The sequence below is a fragment of the Thamnophis sirtalis genome, unplaced genomic scaffold (genome assembly GCF_051295495.1).
Source record: "Thamnophis sirtalis isolate CommonGarterSnake01/CBP01778 unplaced genomic scaffold, rThaSir2_p1.2 scaffold_3, whole genome shotgun sequence".
Classification (NCBI taxonomy): Eukaryota; Metazoa; Chordata; class Lepidosauria; order Squamata; family Natricidae; genus Thamnophis; species Thamnophis sirtalis.
Window position 1 is genome coordinate 139701354 of NW_028261383.1, and position 18298 is coordinate 139719651.

The window sequence follows — 18298 nt, forward strand, 5'->3', positions numbered from 1 at the left end:
CATTTTGCCGCCCGAATCGCCACTAGATAAGTCCTGATAAAGGCTCTTAATTGTGTTCGGTCAGATTTGGATTTACTGGCCCTCCAGCGTTGCTCTAGGCGTCTCTTTTGGCGCTTCATCTCCCGGAGTTCCTCGGTGAACCAAGGGGCCCTCCTGGATCCACTGCCGCGGAGAGGCCACAAAGGCGCAATCCGAACAAGAGCCCCAGCCGCCGCTGTTCCAAGCAGTGACCAAGGACTCTGTAGGATTGTGGGCAAGGGAGTCGGGTATTTCCCCAAGCTCTGTCTGAAATCTCAAAGGATCCATCAGGCGCCTGGGGCGGAACCATTTAATCGGTTCCACCTCCCTGCAGTGGGGGAGTAGTTTCTGAAAATCAAGCATCAGTAGAAAGTGATCTGACCATGACAAGGGCAAGGTCTTTATGCCCTTCAGTTCCAGATCACATCTCCACTGCTCCGAGAGAAACACAAGGTCAAGAGTGTGTCCCGCTGTATGAGTCGGACCCTGAATTACCTGGGTCAAGTCCATGGCTCTCATGGAAGCCATGAACTCCTGCGCCCCATCAGAGCGTTCGCCGAGAGATGGCAGATTAAAGTCCCCCAGTACAATAAGTCTGGGGAACTCAACCGCCAGTCCAGCTACTGACTCTAGGAGCGAAGGCAGGGCTGTTGTAACGCAGCTGGGAGGTAGTTACATTAACAACAGGACCACTTGACCCCCGAGGTCCAGCTTCACCAGAAGGGACTCACACCCAACAGTCTCCGGAGCAGGGATCCCACGAGGTGCTAATGATTTCCGGATGACAACTGCTACTCCCCCACCCCTTCTCTGGTGTCGTAGTTGGTGCAGCACCTGAAACCCTTCTGGGCACATTTCCGAGCAGGGGACTCCTCCCTCATGGCCCAGCCAGGTCTCAGTAATACATGCCAGATCTGCCCCCGCGTCTAGTATTAAGTTCCGGACGAGGGGAGCTTTCTGAATCACAGACCTGGCATTTAGCAGCAGCAACCTGAGACCAGGGCCCTGACATCTCTTGCCACCTGGTCGTTGGGTTGAGTCTTCAGGGCCGGAACGAGGGATCGCTGTAACATAGCGAGCCCTCCTTCCCCGGTAATGGCCACCCTGAAACTCCCGTTGTACCTGCCTCTCCCAAACGTGACCGGGATGCTCCAGCCCACCCCCATCTCCGTAGACCCCTCCTCCCCTCCCACGGCCAACGATCTCCTCAGCAGGCCATTTACTCCATGCACTCTGGGCCGAGAAGCGGGTCCGGGCCCCCACCCACTTCTGCTTCTGCACTCAGTGGGGGGGCACCAGGCCGCACTCTCGGTCCACTATGCTAAACAGTCACTCCCAACATGCATACCCCACTATAGCGATAAAAGCATAAATTACAGTAACAGAGCAAAAATGTTAAAAATTGTTTTAAAAAAAGTATGATCATTCATTAGCAAGCATACCACAAGCATTCCACATACAAGAGCAGTTCGTGCGATGTTAGGAGTTGTGCAAGTAGTTCTTAGCGTTTGAGATGGTTAAAATGGTTGAAACCCATCAATGGTCCATAGGAGGCATACAGGGGGGGGTATCTTGTTTCCCCCTCTCCTGTAGGCCTGGGAAAGGTCCAAAGAGTCCAGGGCAGTTGAGGGGTGGCAGAGGGCCTTCCTAAATGCTGTGAGCACCCCCACTCATCCAGAGTCCAAGGCACCTTAATGGGTGGAATTAAATAAGTGCTGTCCAAGATGGTATTCCAGAGGCAGTCACGGGTAGTGATGGTCAAAGCGACTGGGGCTGAGGCAGCAAGTCCAGAGGCCCTAGGATTACGGTTAAAGGAGGCTGGATGTTCAGAAGCCCAGATGGAAAAGAGCCAGATGACAAGCGGGGGGGTGGGGGGGGTTAGAAGAAGGCTCCACAGCAGCGATAGTGGGCTGAGGGAGAAACTCACCAAGGGAAGAGGTCCAATCAAGCAACAAACAGAAGAGAAAGGAGGCAGCGTTGATGCAAAGACCGAGCCAAACAGAGGGGGGGGGAGGGGCGTCCGGAAGGGCCATGGCGGCGGCAAATGTAGCCAGCCGCCCAATTTGCCCAACCTCGGCGGGCGCGCAGGTCGTTCTCCCCCCTGTGAACCGGCAGAAACACCAGCAGCAACCCGCCCCTGGTGCAACTGATGTACAAGGCATATCTTGTGCAAAGGCCTCCTAGCCACAGGTTTCAACATGCTTTCCAAGCAGGAGCTGCCAAGTCCCACAGATACTGTCTGTGGAAGTGTTGTATTACTGAATATCATAGATAACAAAGAAAGACCCAAGACTCAAAACAACTCCATCTTGCCAGGATTGAGCTGGAGTTGGTTAACCCCCATCAAGAGTTTTCAGGCAATGAGTCAGATGAAATAGCATGCAAGATTCTGTTATTATAATCTTATAATAACAATAGAATTAGCCTGTGTATCTTTGGTTTCAAGGTTATGTCTACCTTGGTGATGATAGATCATCCACTAGTTGACCAATGCCATATTTGTATTACAACACAAACTGAATCCAGACGGAAAAGGATCCAGGTAAATTTATTTCATCCAGGAGCCTCTTGAGTAGGGAGTCTACCACCAATTCTTTTGAGGCTGGTGGAGCCATTCACTCCTGAAAAGAGGCATTAACCACTGTTTGCACACTCAGGAGTATTTGACCAAAGGGGGGGGGGATAGGTCCAGAACATAACTGGTCAGGCTCACTGATTAGCTCAAATTCCTCCCACTTCCTAAGGGATCTGTCCAGTCAGCACCATCAACAAGTGAAGTAAACTGACTTTGTCTGACAGGTGTTGAGTACAGTATATTCTCCACAATTGCTCTGCAAGAACTTTCATGGCTTCTCCTTCCCAAGGAAGGACAGGGCAATCCGAAACAAGACTGCTGGTTGGCTATCTACAGATGTGATAAGTACATAAGAGCAGAGAAGTACATTTGCTTTACTGCCCTTATTGCCAAAAAGAACATCCTAATAAATGATCTTATTTCTGCTCGTTGGCTTTACTTTTCATCTTTCACTAGCAACTTTTTAGGCATCTCTGTGTCATTTCATCTCCTACAGTTCCTTAGTAAATCAAGAATCTCTATATTAGCGGTGTCAAATTTGTGGCCTATGGGCTGGATTCATCATGCGCTGACGACACCCACACCCAGTTTAGTGAACAGAGGAAAACTTGTGATGATATGCCACAAGTTTCACATCCCTATTCTATATGATCCATTAAAAAAAAAGAGTCCACACTGGTGTGACCCAATCCAGGTATTTATCACTTGTTCATTACAAGCAATGATCAAGACCTCCACCAATCCATGCACCAGAGCTTTGGGGTAAAATCCAAGCTACTTCTGAAATCCAATTGGGTCCACCAGTTGCCAATCAAATAGGCCCCACTTCAGTTAGAGTAGATACGGTGGGACAGAAAATTCCTGACACATGGAACAGTCATGGATGGATATAATTATTAATCCCAAACTAAGTACAAAATCCAAGTTAATCAAAGATCCTCAACCAAGAATGAAGTCACCATCACTTGGACCGAACTACATGTCAGGGACATGGAGCCAATTAGCATAGGAGGACATAGTTATAGAGCTCGTAAAATCTATTCATTTTTTCAAAGATCACTAGATCAAATTCCTACTTAACACAGCCAAATCAAATGTCCCAGATACTTCAAGAAGACCCAGTCAGAGTCCAACTCTAATACAAGGCTGAAATCCCTTATTTATTCTAGCTCTTTCTATTCATATCTATGGAGTTAGGTAAGGAAGCACAAAAATGTAACTTTTAACATGCTGAATATTTCAAACTGGAAATGAACCATATATTAAGCATGTGTTTAAGGAAAATGTCAATGAATTTTGTTAAATCACACAAAGGAGGCAAATGGTAGATATTTTTCAATTTTTCAATTAACCATGCATTTAGAAATTTTCATTCACTGGTATTTTTAGCATTCACAATGCATCTAAAACACAACAGAAATAAAAAGCATATTTTATATGAAATTTCTAGAGAAAAAGAAATGCTGAGTTCTATAAAAGCATGACTTCAACATATATTTTTAAGGCCACAGTCAATATTTTAAAAACTTTAATTATACTCAAACAGCTGGCAGCATAATTGACTCAAAGCCCCAGATTACCTTGATTGCTGTGTCATTATTTCTAATCAGCTGCTGCTTCTCATCTTCAAACTTTTGTAAAACATCTTGCAGACGCCTTTCTCCAGCAAGTTGCCGCTGGTTGCTTTCCTCTGTCAGAGAGGAAACTGTTGTCTTAAGTTCAGCTATGATCTAAAAAGAAAACAGCATGTTAAAACTATTGCAACAGTAAGAAGTTATACATTTTGCAATGTATTTATCATTGACACAAGAATTTGAGTTGGCAAACTCAACTGTGAAAACTAAATAGCTTAAATTAATGTTACAGGCCAGCAAGCAGAAAATTCTACATAGAAAAGAAACATTGAGTTTGGAATAGTATAAACTGGTAACAAAAACATTTAGAAAATTTTCCACTATGAAAGTCCCTCAAAAATCTGCATACCAGAACAAAGCACACTTGTTACGTAAAAAACATCAAATATAGGATTCCAATTTTCCACTTTACTGTAATGATCTGAAAACTGACAGTCTGAAATGCTTCTGCATATATACTGGGAAATGCAGCAAAGAGAATATTGAGTTAACTATCAAAGAAAGAAAATGTATTATATTATCATACGTTATACTAATGTATAGTGTAGTTAGTCTGTCTTTTTAGCATGAGACACAATAGTTATCAATACATTCATTTAGCTATTTACAAGCAAGTTTTCTCCAGTAATCTCTTCTACCTGCTCTGAACTATGTACTGCACATTTAGCACTGTGCTAAAACAGCATTCATTTCAGTCCCTGCATTACATCTTTGGTGGGGGTTCTTTCTTTGCCAAACCATCACTAGGAACTTTCCAAAGCTGAGTTGTTGTTTTTTTGCGGGAAATAGTGAAATCTAGTTTATTTGGTCAGGACTGGATAATCTTAATCTACACATTAATAAATATTCTTTAAAATATTGCTGCCACCATCCCCAAGTGATAAACTTATGTTATCTTCTTTCTGTTTTATCTGGAAAGATCAACATAGGGGATTGTACTCTGTACTTTTTATATAATCAATTGACTGTGAATGATTAAAACTTTATTTGACAGTAAACGTACCCAGATTTATTGAGATAAAGAGAGTTTCCATTTGTAAGTAATATATCTTAGTGTATGCTAGACTGGAGATAGCCTTTCTTTGAACTAGGAAGGGTGGAAATATCTTCACTTTAAAAGGGTAGTTTGCTGTTGTAGTGGGGTTTAAACCAGTGGTAAAATTCAATTTTTTAAACTACCAGTTCTGTGGGCGTGGCTTCGTAGGCGTGGCAGGGGAAAGATATTGCAAAATCTCCATTCTCACCCCACTCTGGAACCAGCCAGAGGTAGTTTTTGCCAATTGTCTGAACTACTCAAAATTTCTGCTACTGGTTCTCCAGAACCTGTCAGAACCTGCTGAATTTCACCCCTGGTTTAAACCAAATCAGTGTTTATTATATACATGAGCATATTAGAACATCTATAAATAGAAACAGAATATATATACAAATACAACATAAATATTTATATTTATATTATTTATATTTATATTTATATTTATATTTATATTTATATTTATATTTATATTTATATTATTTATATTTATATTTATATTTATATTTATATTTATATTTTTATTTATATTTATATTTATATTTATATTTATATTTATATTTATATTATTTATATTTATATTTATATTTATATTTATATTTATATTTATATTTATATTATTTATATTTATATATATCTTCAGGATAGGGTAGAAAAGGCCATATATAGTTCAGTGTTTTTCAAACTTGGAAACATTTTAAAGGTTTCAATTCCTATAATTCCCCACCAAGTTCACAATCATAATGAAGCCTATACAGCCTTGGGATGCTGCTGGTTTAACGAATGGTTTGGTGAGCACGTGCTTCACATGTGCGTCTAAAGCACTTGTCCACAGCGCTGAAAATGGAGCATTTAGAAGCTCAGCTACTTACCTTCCAAATCAGCAATGGTAAGTAGAATAGCGTGGTGTGGGGGGAATCAACTGTGCTGCATGATTGAAATGAGCTAGAAAACAGGAAATAAAGGAGAAGATGGGGGGGGGGGAGGCAGGGACAACTGATCGTCGGAGCTACTGATTCACCTGAACCTGTCCAAACTGGCTGAATACAACCTCTGAGCCCATAGGGATACATGATTTACAAAAGGCTCACTTTCTTAAACACTTTCACATGTAATCAGTTTAGAACTAAAGAGAGATTTTCTGAGCAGCAGGATAAGAGAAATCCACTGCTGGGGAATTCTGGGAGCTGAAGTTTCACACATCTTAAATTTGCCAAGTTTGAAAAAACATTGTTGTTGATATAGCAAAAATGGAACATACAATTTATGGACCGAGTCATCCTCATAGGGGCATACGTGTTGGTTTGAAGGGGCATTTTTGTAACACCCTAGCAAAAAATCAAAAAATAATGCAATGCATCAATTCTGGCCAAAGTAAAAGCTAATCAAAAATTCAAAATTGTGATGAGGGCAAGTAAGAAGTTGGAAGGTACCCATTAATTTATTTCCCATCTTTATTATTTTTGTAAATAATTCAAGTCAGCAAATAACACGCAATATTCCTTCCTTAGTCTATTTTTCTCACAATAACAACCTGAAAAGTAGGTTGAGCTGGGAGAGAGGTCCTGGCCCAAAGTCACTCAGCTGGCTTTTGCTAAGCCAGCACTAGAACTCAGTTTCCTGGTTTCTAGTCTAGCACCTTAATCACATTGACGAAAAACACATAGGCTTTGAGGATGGGAACCATCCATTTAAACATCAGTTTCCTGAATATGCTGTTTAATTTTGGTTCATAAAGACAAGTAGTTGCTGCTGCTGCTGCTTTTATATTTATATACCATGTCAGGGATTTGCGCAGCAGGTGTCCAAATGAAGTTAGAGATGCAGACACAAGCATATTTACATCTATATTTACAGAGACAAAATAGTCCAGAAAACGGGAGCATCATGAGATAAGACAGAGCACCCAGGGCACCCAGAAGAAAAAGGTGGGGAAATGGGGAAACTCCCCCTCCACGCTCACAGCAGCCAATCACAGCACACACTGTCTCATGCAGGAGCCAGTGCTCTGCAATCAATCAACTATAACTGAGTGTTCTGGCTCAGTACACAACCCCAAGTCTGCTCTAGCTACTAAATTTAAATACCTTAACATACCACCTTTATAATTTTTTATAAATAACTCAAAGCAGCAAACATACCTAATACTTCGACCTCCCATTTTCCCTATAAGAACTACCATGTAAAGTGGGATTGGCTGAGAGTAAATGGCCCAAGGTTGACCCGGTCAGTTTTCATACGTAAGAAATACTAGAACTTGGTTTCCGTCGCGCAGTGGCTAGAATGCAGTACTGCAGGCTACTTCCGCTGCCTGCGGACTGCCTGTAATTTCGCAGTTCGAATCTCATCAGGCTTAAGGTTGATTCAGCCTTCCATCTTGTTGGGAGCAATATGCTGGCTCTGTAAACCTCTTAGAAAGAGGGGTGTAAAGCACTGTGAAGTGGTATATAAGTCTAAGTGCTATTGCTATCTTCATCTACACATGGAACATCTTTATCTTGACCTCCTTAACTCAGTCCTTCAATCCAGTGGTGAAATTCATTTTTTTTTTACTATCGGTTCTGTGGGCATGGCTTGGTGGGTGTGGCAGGGGAAGGATACTGCAATATCTCCATTCCCACCCCACTCTGGGGCCAGCCAGAGGTGATATTTGCCGGTTCTCCGAACTACTCAAAATTTCCGCTACTGGTTTTCCAGAACCTGTCAGAACCTGCTGAATTTCACCCCTGCTTCAATCCTTATTTCATGAAGAAACCTTCCTTCCAGATTTCCAATCAAGCTCCTTTTTTTCCTACCTCTTCTATTACTCTGATGCCAGGTACTTTGAAGCTTGGTTGAGAAGTATACTATTCAAGATGGTTATATGATGTATAATGACTATAGTTATTACTAGGAGTTGTACAGATTTTTTGGACCTGATAATACTACACTGCAATCAACTATCCTGCAATGGTCTTTGTATCAATAAAGATGGTGGGGTGATATTCTTAGTTTGACGTACTCATCTAACCCTACAGCTTTGCACGGGAATTCTGGTTCATGAAACTTTTTCATTTACTTAATTTCTATTTATTTATATTCATTTATTACATTTATATGCCACCCTTCTCACTATTCAAAGCAGTTCTGGGCAGCTTACAATACAATACACTTAAAGCAAATATAATTTGCTTAAGAAGAATTAGATAAAACTAAGAACCAAGTGTACAAAGCAGTAGGGAGGTGGGTGCTCCTCTATTACTGCATCAACCACCTTCAGCATAAAGCATTCCCATCGGGGCCCCAAGCCATCCAGCAGTGTAATGTCTTCAGGGCCTTTTGGAAAGCCAAGAAGGTGGAAGCAGATCTCATTCTGGTGGAAAGGTGTTCCAAAGGGCAGGGGTCACAGCAGAAATGGTTCTTCTCCTAGACCCCACCAGTTAGAATTCCCTAACCGATGGGATCTTTAGCAAGACCCTTCTGCTACAGAGAGTGGGACAAGCACTCCCACTGAAGCAAGACAATTCCTCAGATAATCTAGTCCCATGTCAGGAAGGGCTTGATAACCAACACCTTAAATTGGACCTGAAAGCAAACTGGCAACCAGTGCAGCTCATGCAACAGAAGTGTTAATATGTGCCATCTTAGAAATATCTAGACCTGCCCGTACTGCTTTCTGTACAAATTGTAGTTTCTGAATATTCTTCAAGGCTAGCCCCATGTAGAGCGAATTGCAATACTCATGAACACATTGAGCCCAAAATTTCGTTGTCAAGCCACACAGTTGTTAAGTGAGCTTTGTCCTATTTTGCAACCTTTCTTGCCATAGTTGTTAAAATAATCACTGTAGTTGTTAAGTTACTAACATGGTTAAGCAAATCTTACTTCCCCACTGATTTTGCTTGTCAAAAGTTTGCAAAAGGTGATCACATACCCCCCAGGACACTGACACTGTCATAAACACATGCCAGTTATAAAGTATCCAAATTCTTATCACGTGACCATGGGGATGCTTGCAACGGTTGTAAATGTGAAAAATGGCCACAGGTCACTTTTTTAGTGCCACTGTAACTTTGAACTGTCACTAAACAAATAGTTGTAAATCGAGGACCACCTGTAGTCCAAATGAGAGATGACCAGGACATGAGGGATTGAGCTGACTTTTAGTTATCTATCTGAATGGGCCAATATAATTTCACAATTTCAACCACACCTGAGATATTTTCTACAAATGGAGACTGTATCTAGACTTCATTGCTGACCTCTTTCATTATTGTGAAATCCTGTCTCTGAGTTTTGCAAAAGATCCAGCTGTTGCAAGGGCTTTCTAAGTGATGCATTCTTCCCTGTGCAGATGAAATCCATTACCATAATTCCTTATCACTAGGCTTCTACAGAGGACCTGGCATATAAACTCCTTGCATCTTCACAACTAGCTGGTAGCTAAGGCAGCCACCATTAAATAAATTTTCAGTGATTCTTGAGCCTGCAGCTAAACTTTCTATTCATTTACTTTTTCTTGGAGTTGTGTTTGCACATGTCAAAAGGTAAATCCCCATTTACACAAACATGTTTTTCAGATAAGTAAAGAGAAGTTCCCACTCACAGATTTTCACCAATATGGATAATACCCCAATATTTCAAAGGTAAGCAGAAAGAGATTTTTCCCAGCTCTCCATTGCTGGTAAAGAATACTTGAAAGGACATAGGAAGGTTATCCAAAGCCCTTCTTTTTTGGCTAGAGAGCAAAACAGTTCAGTCATTTTGTCATCCTCAAGAGGGGCAGGAGGAAAGGGGAAAGGAGAGGCTTGCCTGAACAGATTTTTAAAAAAATCCTTTAGGCCTCACCCTTTCTGGTAAAGAGTCTTTTTCTCAAGGGACAGTGAGCAAGATTGTAGTTAGATTCAAGACACATTAAGGGAATGAACACATCCTCAGATAATGAAGGCTTGGAATGAGAACTGGTGAAAGCCAGGGGAGAGTTGGTTTCTTGGAAAAAGACAAAGCTTGAGAAAAACAAAGGGCAACACTCCAGGTTTATGAAAAGTGAATTGTATGTGGTAATGTGCCAAACTGATTTCCCTGGAGAATGGAGGTTAAGGAGAAGCTCTAGATCAGGCCTCATACCAAGTCAAAGGAGGAAAGGACATCATTCAAAAGCCTCTGATCAACATCTGGAAATCTGTAAGGAGCAAGGTTTATCCAGATAAATCACTGAATTACTGAGAAACAGGAACAGCAAAATAAAATACACTGTCAGGCATTTGTGCTTTATTTTTTGTGGGTGTGTCTGCTTGTTTTTTGGAACTTGCCCTTGGTAACTTTTGTGTTTGAAGTTTGGAAAGCCAACTTGCTTCCTGTATTTTTGTTCCTTCTTAGGCTCTCTGAGCCACAGATCTCCCTAATGTGGGTCTGTACCCAATCGCCCCAATAGCATTTTATGGGACATTGATTTTAAGACATTGTTTGCTACCTTGTTGGCATTATGTTCTTTCTTTTTTCCATCTGTAATTCACTTTGTATGTGACTTCCTAAAAGGAAGTTTTACATTTTTTTATTTTTAATAGTTAATTTTTAAAATATAAATTGTGCTTTTGTTCCAGACAGAGAGGGGGAATTATTTTCTCTGGTCACACTCCTAAAATTACAATGACCAGGAGGTGGCAGTAGAGAGTTCATGTTCCTTTTTCATTATTTTAGTTACAATTACTGTTAATTGAATTCAGCAGAACTTAAAAGCACTGGCTTTTTGACTAATCTTATACATATATATCCAAAGTCTAATGCCAATAAAGCTTTTTCATAAATGCTGCTTAAAGTCTTTTTAGACTGAAGGCCGTATAAATGAAAATATCTACTTCTGCTGGTTTATGACAGCTATTTCATTTCATTTCAACTAAAAAATTTATTCCCTGGCAAGTAATGGTCTTCAGAGTATAAGATCCCCTATTTATCTCACATTCTGTTGTGATCAGAGAAGGAGGAAGCCAGGTCAAAGTATTCCCCCAAAATAGGTAGCAGCAGCACCACCAGCAGCAGCATAAATGCAGCCTAACAGATGCTCCATAATCAGAAGGTAACAGGCAGTACGAGAGGACTTGGAGGAACAACCCAGGCAGGCAACCCAGCTCTTCTCATCTGCTACAGCATGGCATGGCTAATTAAATCATCAATTCCCCTCGCCAGCTGACATGTATGTATGTATGTATGTAGGTAGGTAGGTAGGTAGGTAGGTAGGTAGGTAGGTAGGTAGGTATAGGTATATATGTGTGTCTGTGTATATATACATACATATACATATATGTATATATATAATACACACACACACAAACACACATATATAATATATATACATACATACATACATACATATACATATATATACATATACATACATACATACATACATACATACATACATACATACTGTATATCCATGTTACAGCAGTGTAGATTCCCAGATATGTCAAATTGTAACCTGTCAGTGAGCTACAAAACCGCCAGCTGCTACAAAAGGAAATTGGCACGTAAGGGAAAAAAGTGTGGAGTGATCAGGGTCAGTCTATTATTCACACCCACCAATTACCTACCCCTTTTCACTCGTGTGTGGCAGGAAACACACAATATAACTCTAGAGCAGTGATGGCGAACCTTTTCGGCAACAAAGTGCCAAACTGGAACGCCTGTTCATGTGTGTGCACCGGAGGGCCAGAAACCCGAAGACCAGCTGGTCAGTGTACATGCGCACACCGGCCAGCTGGTCTTTGGGCTTCCAGCACGTGCATGCACACCGGCCAGCTGGTCTTCGCGCGTGAGTGAGCACCAGAAACCAGAAGGCCAGCTGGCTGGTGTGTGCATGCCTGTTTTCAAGCCGTTTTTGGGGACATTTTCAGGACATTTTCCGGAGCTCCAGAGGCCGTGAAGATCAGCTGGCGATGTGCGCACTGGAAACCAGAAGAGCAGCTGACAACGGTGGAGGCCCACCAAGAGGACTCTGCATGCCACCTCTGGCACGCATGCCATAGCTTCGCCATCACAACTCTAGACCATGGGTGTCCAACCTTTTAGCTTACCTGGGCTGCACTGAGTGAAGAATTGTCTTCAGCCCCATATTAAATATATAGTATAGCTAATGTACGCAAATATCACAAAAAATCACACATCAATGATAACAGTTTACAATTTTGTGGATTACTAGAAGGTCCAGGGCTGGGTGCATGCGCCAGCTCTAGACAATATTTCTCTTAAACTGCATAATTCATATGTATGTTCCTAGATTAAGGAACCCTAGTCAGCCACTTTGTCTTTTTCAGGATATTTATGGGTTACAGTATGGAGAGACTCTGCAAGTGAACAGAACAGTCTTTGATTCATGTTATATAACAGTTTAATATTGAAATCTATGTGTTGTGATTATAATGAACAGAAGTTGAATTACACAACTGTGAATGTGAATTGTCTTTGGGTACATGTTTTAAATTTTATAATTTAATTGCTTCTAAAGGTTGGACTACCTAATACACTTATTTACAACAACCTTCCCTGCCTTGGCACTTTCCAAAAGTTTTTGGATGGCAACTCAGCCATTGTCTATGTTGGCTAGGCAGTTTGGAAATCTGGAGCAAATCTGAAGCAGACCAGATTAAAAAATGATAACTTGGTGTAAACTCTTCTGAATACAGTTTGACTGAGTTTGTAATAATGCAGAGAGCATCACATAGTAAGGATACTGAAGCATTTGTCCATATAAAAATACCCTCAAATATTAAACTGAATTCCAGTAAAGCAAAACAATTTATGAACTATTTTGCAGTTTTGAATATTTCAATTGATTTTGTAGCCAGAAAAATAATTCAAAGGAAGCAAATGTCGCTTACATAATGCTATAGAGTAACAGGGGCGTGCAAAATGAGAAATATGTTTTGTTTCAAAGCTGAAACTATTGCATTCTGGAAGTGCTGCCAAATCAGCACAATTATTCAAAGCAGTGCCTGTATTGGAACATCATTGGCAAGGGGAAGCAGGCGAGAGAAGGAGGGAAGGGATCAGAAAGACCAGGAGAGAATATCCCAACAGGGATAGTCTTTGTTTCTGCTGAATCACAGGTATATCTGAAATAGTTCAGGAGAAGCAAGACTCAGAATGCTTTAGCTGTTCTGGACTCTGCCCACAGCAAAATCCAAAGGGATCCCAGAGTGTTTATATGGGTCAAATCTGTTGCATCTTCTACTCCATGCTGTCTGTCCATTGACACCCACCCTAACCTTTTTAGCATCTTCTACCCTATCTCTCCTCTACTTCCAGAATGTCTTCCAGAATGTCACCCCCCCCTTCACATCAGTTGCTATTATCGTTACTAATGCTCCAATGTGACATATTCACCACTGATGATCCAGGAGGGCATCCTATGCCAGTCCCAATATTGCCAGGGTCTTCACTCGGCCTCCTCTCAATAGCAACTGCTGCAAATGTGCACCACATGCACCATCACTATGGATAGTTCTCAGTCTTAGCTTTCTCCTGTAACCTTCACACACACTCCACTTCAGTCTGGAACATTTTGGTCCACAAATTGCTACAAACCTCCAAAACAAAGCAAGCTTTGTTTTGAACAGGGACCTACAAAATCAGAAGTTCCATGCAGGTTAGAGTAAGTGTGTGAATGAAGTGGCTGGATAGAGTCACCGAAGCACTGGGCGTGAGCTTAAAGAGACTCCAGAGAAGAGGTGGTATTCTGTCAGTTCGCCCCGTTTTGGGCGAACTGGGAGTGGTGGCGGCAGAAGGCTCCACCCACCCACCCAGACATTATCACAGATGCTCTGTGCACGCGCAGAAGCTTCTGTGGATGCACAGAAGTGCCACACGTGAGCGAAGTGAGTATGCACGCGTGCTCCCGGTTCCAAACCTGTAGCGAAAATTACAGCATTTCATGCCTGCTCCAGAGGATGGTAGAAGACAGGAAGGCCTGGAGGAATGTTGTCCATGGGGTCGCGATGGGTCAGACACGACTTTGCAACTAACAACAACAAATGAAACATTTTGCCCATCCCTAGACTGAATCCATTCCTTTTAAAACAATCCAGTTTTATACTTCAATTCACATAAAATGATGCTCACATAGCTGCTAAAAGCAGTAAGCAGACCAATGGTGAGGCACTAATATTTAGGGAGGGAGGAAAAGAAATATTATTTATTTTGACCACGTTTAGAAACAAGTTCTTGAAGTACATTTTCTTTTGATAATGGTCCAGGCGGCCAATAGAAAATTAAGAGACCCTACAAAATTTACAAATGACTTATTGTTAACATTACAAAACTGTGTTTACATAGTAGTCAGGCTGTTGAAAAAATAAGAGAAATGAAGGTGACAGAATTATACACTAGATGAAGTTCAATTTTAAATTTCTAATAGCAAAAACACATTTTATACACGACCATCTTATTAGCCTTCTGTATATACAAGCAAATACTCATACACACAGATGAGAAGGGTGCTCATTTGTTTCCCAGAATATATTTACACCCTCAGTGGAGTAAGCATTTCAAGTTTTTATATTTTAATTGGGAAGAATTATTTCCATGCTGTCTATCGTGTTTCTCAGAAAATAAGACCTTTTAGACTTGAAAATAAATACTTGGGCTTATTTTCGAGGCGGTCTTACTTTTTTTGAGGTGCAGCAGGCCAGACTCCGTGAGCCAGATGTGCAGTGGACGCACCGTTGCCTCCATTCTGAACCTTCAGCGTTCGGAATGGAGGCTTTTTGGCGAAGGGGAGGAAAATGGGAAGAGGGATTTTCTGCCTGCCATCCTTCCCTCAGTCTGTGCTAGGCTTGAGAAATGGATGACAGCAGGGATGGGTTTCCAAATTTTTTACTACCGGTTTGCTTGCGCGAGCTAGCACGCACAACACTTCTGTCCATGTGCAGAAGCATCTGGACGGAGCCTCCCACTGCCACTACTACCGGATCAGCCGAACTGGGAGCAACCCACCTCTGCATGACAACAGGAAAATCCACCACTCCATTTTCCTCCTGTTTGCCCAAAAACCTCCCACGAGCCTCCCAAAAAGAGGGAAAAAATAAAGCAGCTGGCCATGGAGCTGCTGGCTTCGGGGAAGCGGCCTAATAAGCAGAAGCGCTGCATCCAGAAAGAGAAGGGCAAAAGCAGTATTTGTGCTGTCTCAAGGGGCCAGTGGGCTTCAGCTGTAGCCTGACAGTTCCCCCCACCCCGCCCTGCCACTTGTGCTGGCCACACCCATCTTCTAGGTTTATTTTCAGGGTAGGGGTAATATTAGGCCCATCCCCCCAAAAATTAGGGTTGGGCTTATTATTGGGGTGGGTCGTGTTTTCGGAGAAACAGGTATATAAATGTATGTCTACTTGCAACTGAACTTTACCATGAGAATTTCATGGACATGTCCAAATAGATTTCTTGGCATCTATATAAAAGTAGTTGCCACGGCCTATGTTCTTTCCCAGTCTAGCCTACACACTGGGATTTCTTGGAAGTCTGACATCCACCTTCTAACCAAATTTGACCCTGTTTAGCTTTTGCAAGTTTGATTACGGTGCAATAACATCTAAGCCAGACTGCATAATGTTCAGGAGATATATTTCAAGCAACTTTTTAAATTCTGCTTGTGCAATAAAGTAATCAAATCCCAGCAGATCTAATGCTCAGGGAGGAGTTGGTGCAAGCCTTAAAATAATTATTTAGTCTTCCTTTCCTTTCCATGTTATCTCTCTACTGATAACTACATTTATGGCTTCCTACAACTTTCCTAATGATGCAAAATGGGGTTCCACCAGACTATACTGATGTTAACCCATAAGTATTTTTCTTCATAATTAAGACAGTGGAGATAAGTATTGAGTAAATGTAATTTTGTCGGGCTTGCCTTTTAATCTTATACTAATAGCACAATTATCTATTGAACTATATTGTAGAAATCTGACTCTTCCTCTCCAAATAAGAAGGGGGGAAAAATGAAGCAAATGCCGTTTCCAATTTTGATAGTGTTTATAGTGTTACCAAATTAAGCAAGAGAAGGAATATGTTGATGATTGGGGGAACCTCTGGACAGGTCAACATAGTTGTTTTTACTGGTGGACTGATAAGAGGACAACTGATCTTCTTGAAAGAACTTGATCCGAAAAGGTAGTGCTAGATAGGAGCAATCTACTTAAAATTACTCCCCAAATGCTATCAGTGCTTCTACATTCAAGGATGATGCTATCATAAAGATTATATCTCCACAGGGAGAAAAATTAAAAGGCAATATATACTAGTGTCTTATGTGATAAATATATTATGGGGTAAATAGGGTTCAATTTACTAAGGCCATGTAACGGGGTGAGCTTCGAAAGCACGTGAAAAATGCAAATGCCTTTGGCGTTTAGTCATGCTGGCCACATGAACATGGAGACATCTTCGGACAGCACTGGCTCTTCAGCTTTGAAATGGAGGTGAGCACTGCCCCCTGGAGTAGGGAACGACTAGCACATATGTGCAAGGGGAACCTTTACCTTTTTAATGGGATAATATACTCACAATAAATTATCATCATTGTTTACCCCACCCAAATATGGCAAATATCTCCATGTTCAAGTAGCATATAATGCAGGATGTCCTGAGCATGTATGAACTGGCATCTTTTTAAGGCCTCAGTCCCAGACATGATAGAGGACACTAGGACCTTTTATTTCACTTTCTACTTCCATCTACAATGGCATGACTGGGTTGGCAACACTGCAAAGTCAGCAGATTGTGTGCAACCTACCAATTTCTTTTCTTTTTTCTTTACTAGAGTGAAGATAAAAACTAAAACACCCATGGATTTTGTATAGAGATATTAGCTGGCTGGATCCAATGACCCAATTTTGTAGTTTGTGTGAGATGTTATCTTTTCCTTGTAACTAAATTAACACTATTGTGAGAACCAGATGTCGTGTATTTGGAGAATTTCATTTTAATCCCACAGGTTGGCAAATTCATTATTTAAGCTTTGGGGGTGGGGGGAGAGTAACATGTGAAAATAAACTGTAAAAAGCAAAGTAACATCTGCCAACAGCAGAATTTAACTTTATGGAAAGGAAATGAGTGTTAGAATAAATCCTGGTATTATGTGTATAGATGCCAATGTGGCTTATTTCTGTTTTCATCTTTAACTGAAAAGATAAGACAAAAAAAAAAAACTTTCCTCAAGAAATATCCTCGTTATGCTTCATTTTTGTTTCCTACCTGTGAAGATTTGGCGAGTTTCTGACTGTATTCCTTTTCAATCTGCTTCAACTTGTCGTTAGCCTGAAAGACACAAACAAAAAAGGGAAACCAGATTATCTCAGATGAAGAACGTGTACAGACATTTTGCCACTGACCTCTGTTGCCTGGCACTTCGTCTGCATGCCTATCACTAAGCAGCTGGGAGCTTTGCCAATTCCAACGCCCTTTTGCGGCAGCCAAAAAAACCCTAGGGCTTGCCTTTGATCTAGGGCCAGCTATTCATCACTTGAAAGAGAGGGAGGGGGGAAAGGGAGGAGAATAGTACTGCTGCTGCCAATTATTAGAAAAAACATAAAGGCCTCTGTGGATTTTTTTTAAAGTTGGGGGGGGGAAGGGAGAGGGAGTTTATCTGGATGACCTCATCTCAGAAAGAAGAAAAAAGGGAAGGGAAAAAAAAGTCACCAGCTCCACTGGGGGCTGGGAGGATATAATTGACAGATAGTCTATGATATTGTGTGCCAACTGATGCCTGCTAGTTCCTTTTAAATATTCCCACATACCTTCTTGACTAAAAATTGGCTTCTATTAACTCAAATTCTACTACACTATGGAATCATTTGAGCTTATTTTGACCCACAGCCCTCTTCTCCCTTTTTAGCTTCTCTTTTGCACCTCAAAGGTAAGAAGCAAAGCAATCTGAAAATAGGGGTTCTTTGTTGGTTTGATACCACATGGAGCTCCAAGAGCAGGATTTCTAAAACTATCTCAACCCCCGTCCCCCCCAAACTTCTGAAGAAATATTTATCTAGATTTCTCTATTGACTTAAAACATTTAAG

At 41.3% G+C, this 18298-nt stretch overlaps 1 protein-coding gene across 4 annotated transcripts in view; it reads right to left on the minus strand.

Moving 5' to 3' along the window:
* CEP112 (centrosomal protein 112) overlaps positions 1-18298 on the minus strand; it is a 273284-nt gene that overhangs the window by 73090 nt on the left and 181896 nt on the right. For all 4 annotated transcript variants that reach the window (XR_015696022.1, XM_087710220.1, XM_087710221.1 and 1 more), the window contains 2 exons: positions 17480-17542; positions 4174-4323 (listed from right to left, as the gene is read on the minus strand). Coding sequence is in view for 3 of the 4 variants with exons in the window: in XM_087710220.1 (XP_087566346.1) it covers positions 4174-4323; positions 17480-17542 (213 nt within the window). In the remaining variant the exon portion in view is untranslated. The remainder of the gene's footprint in view (positions 1-4173; positions 4324-17479; positions 17543-18298) is intronic.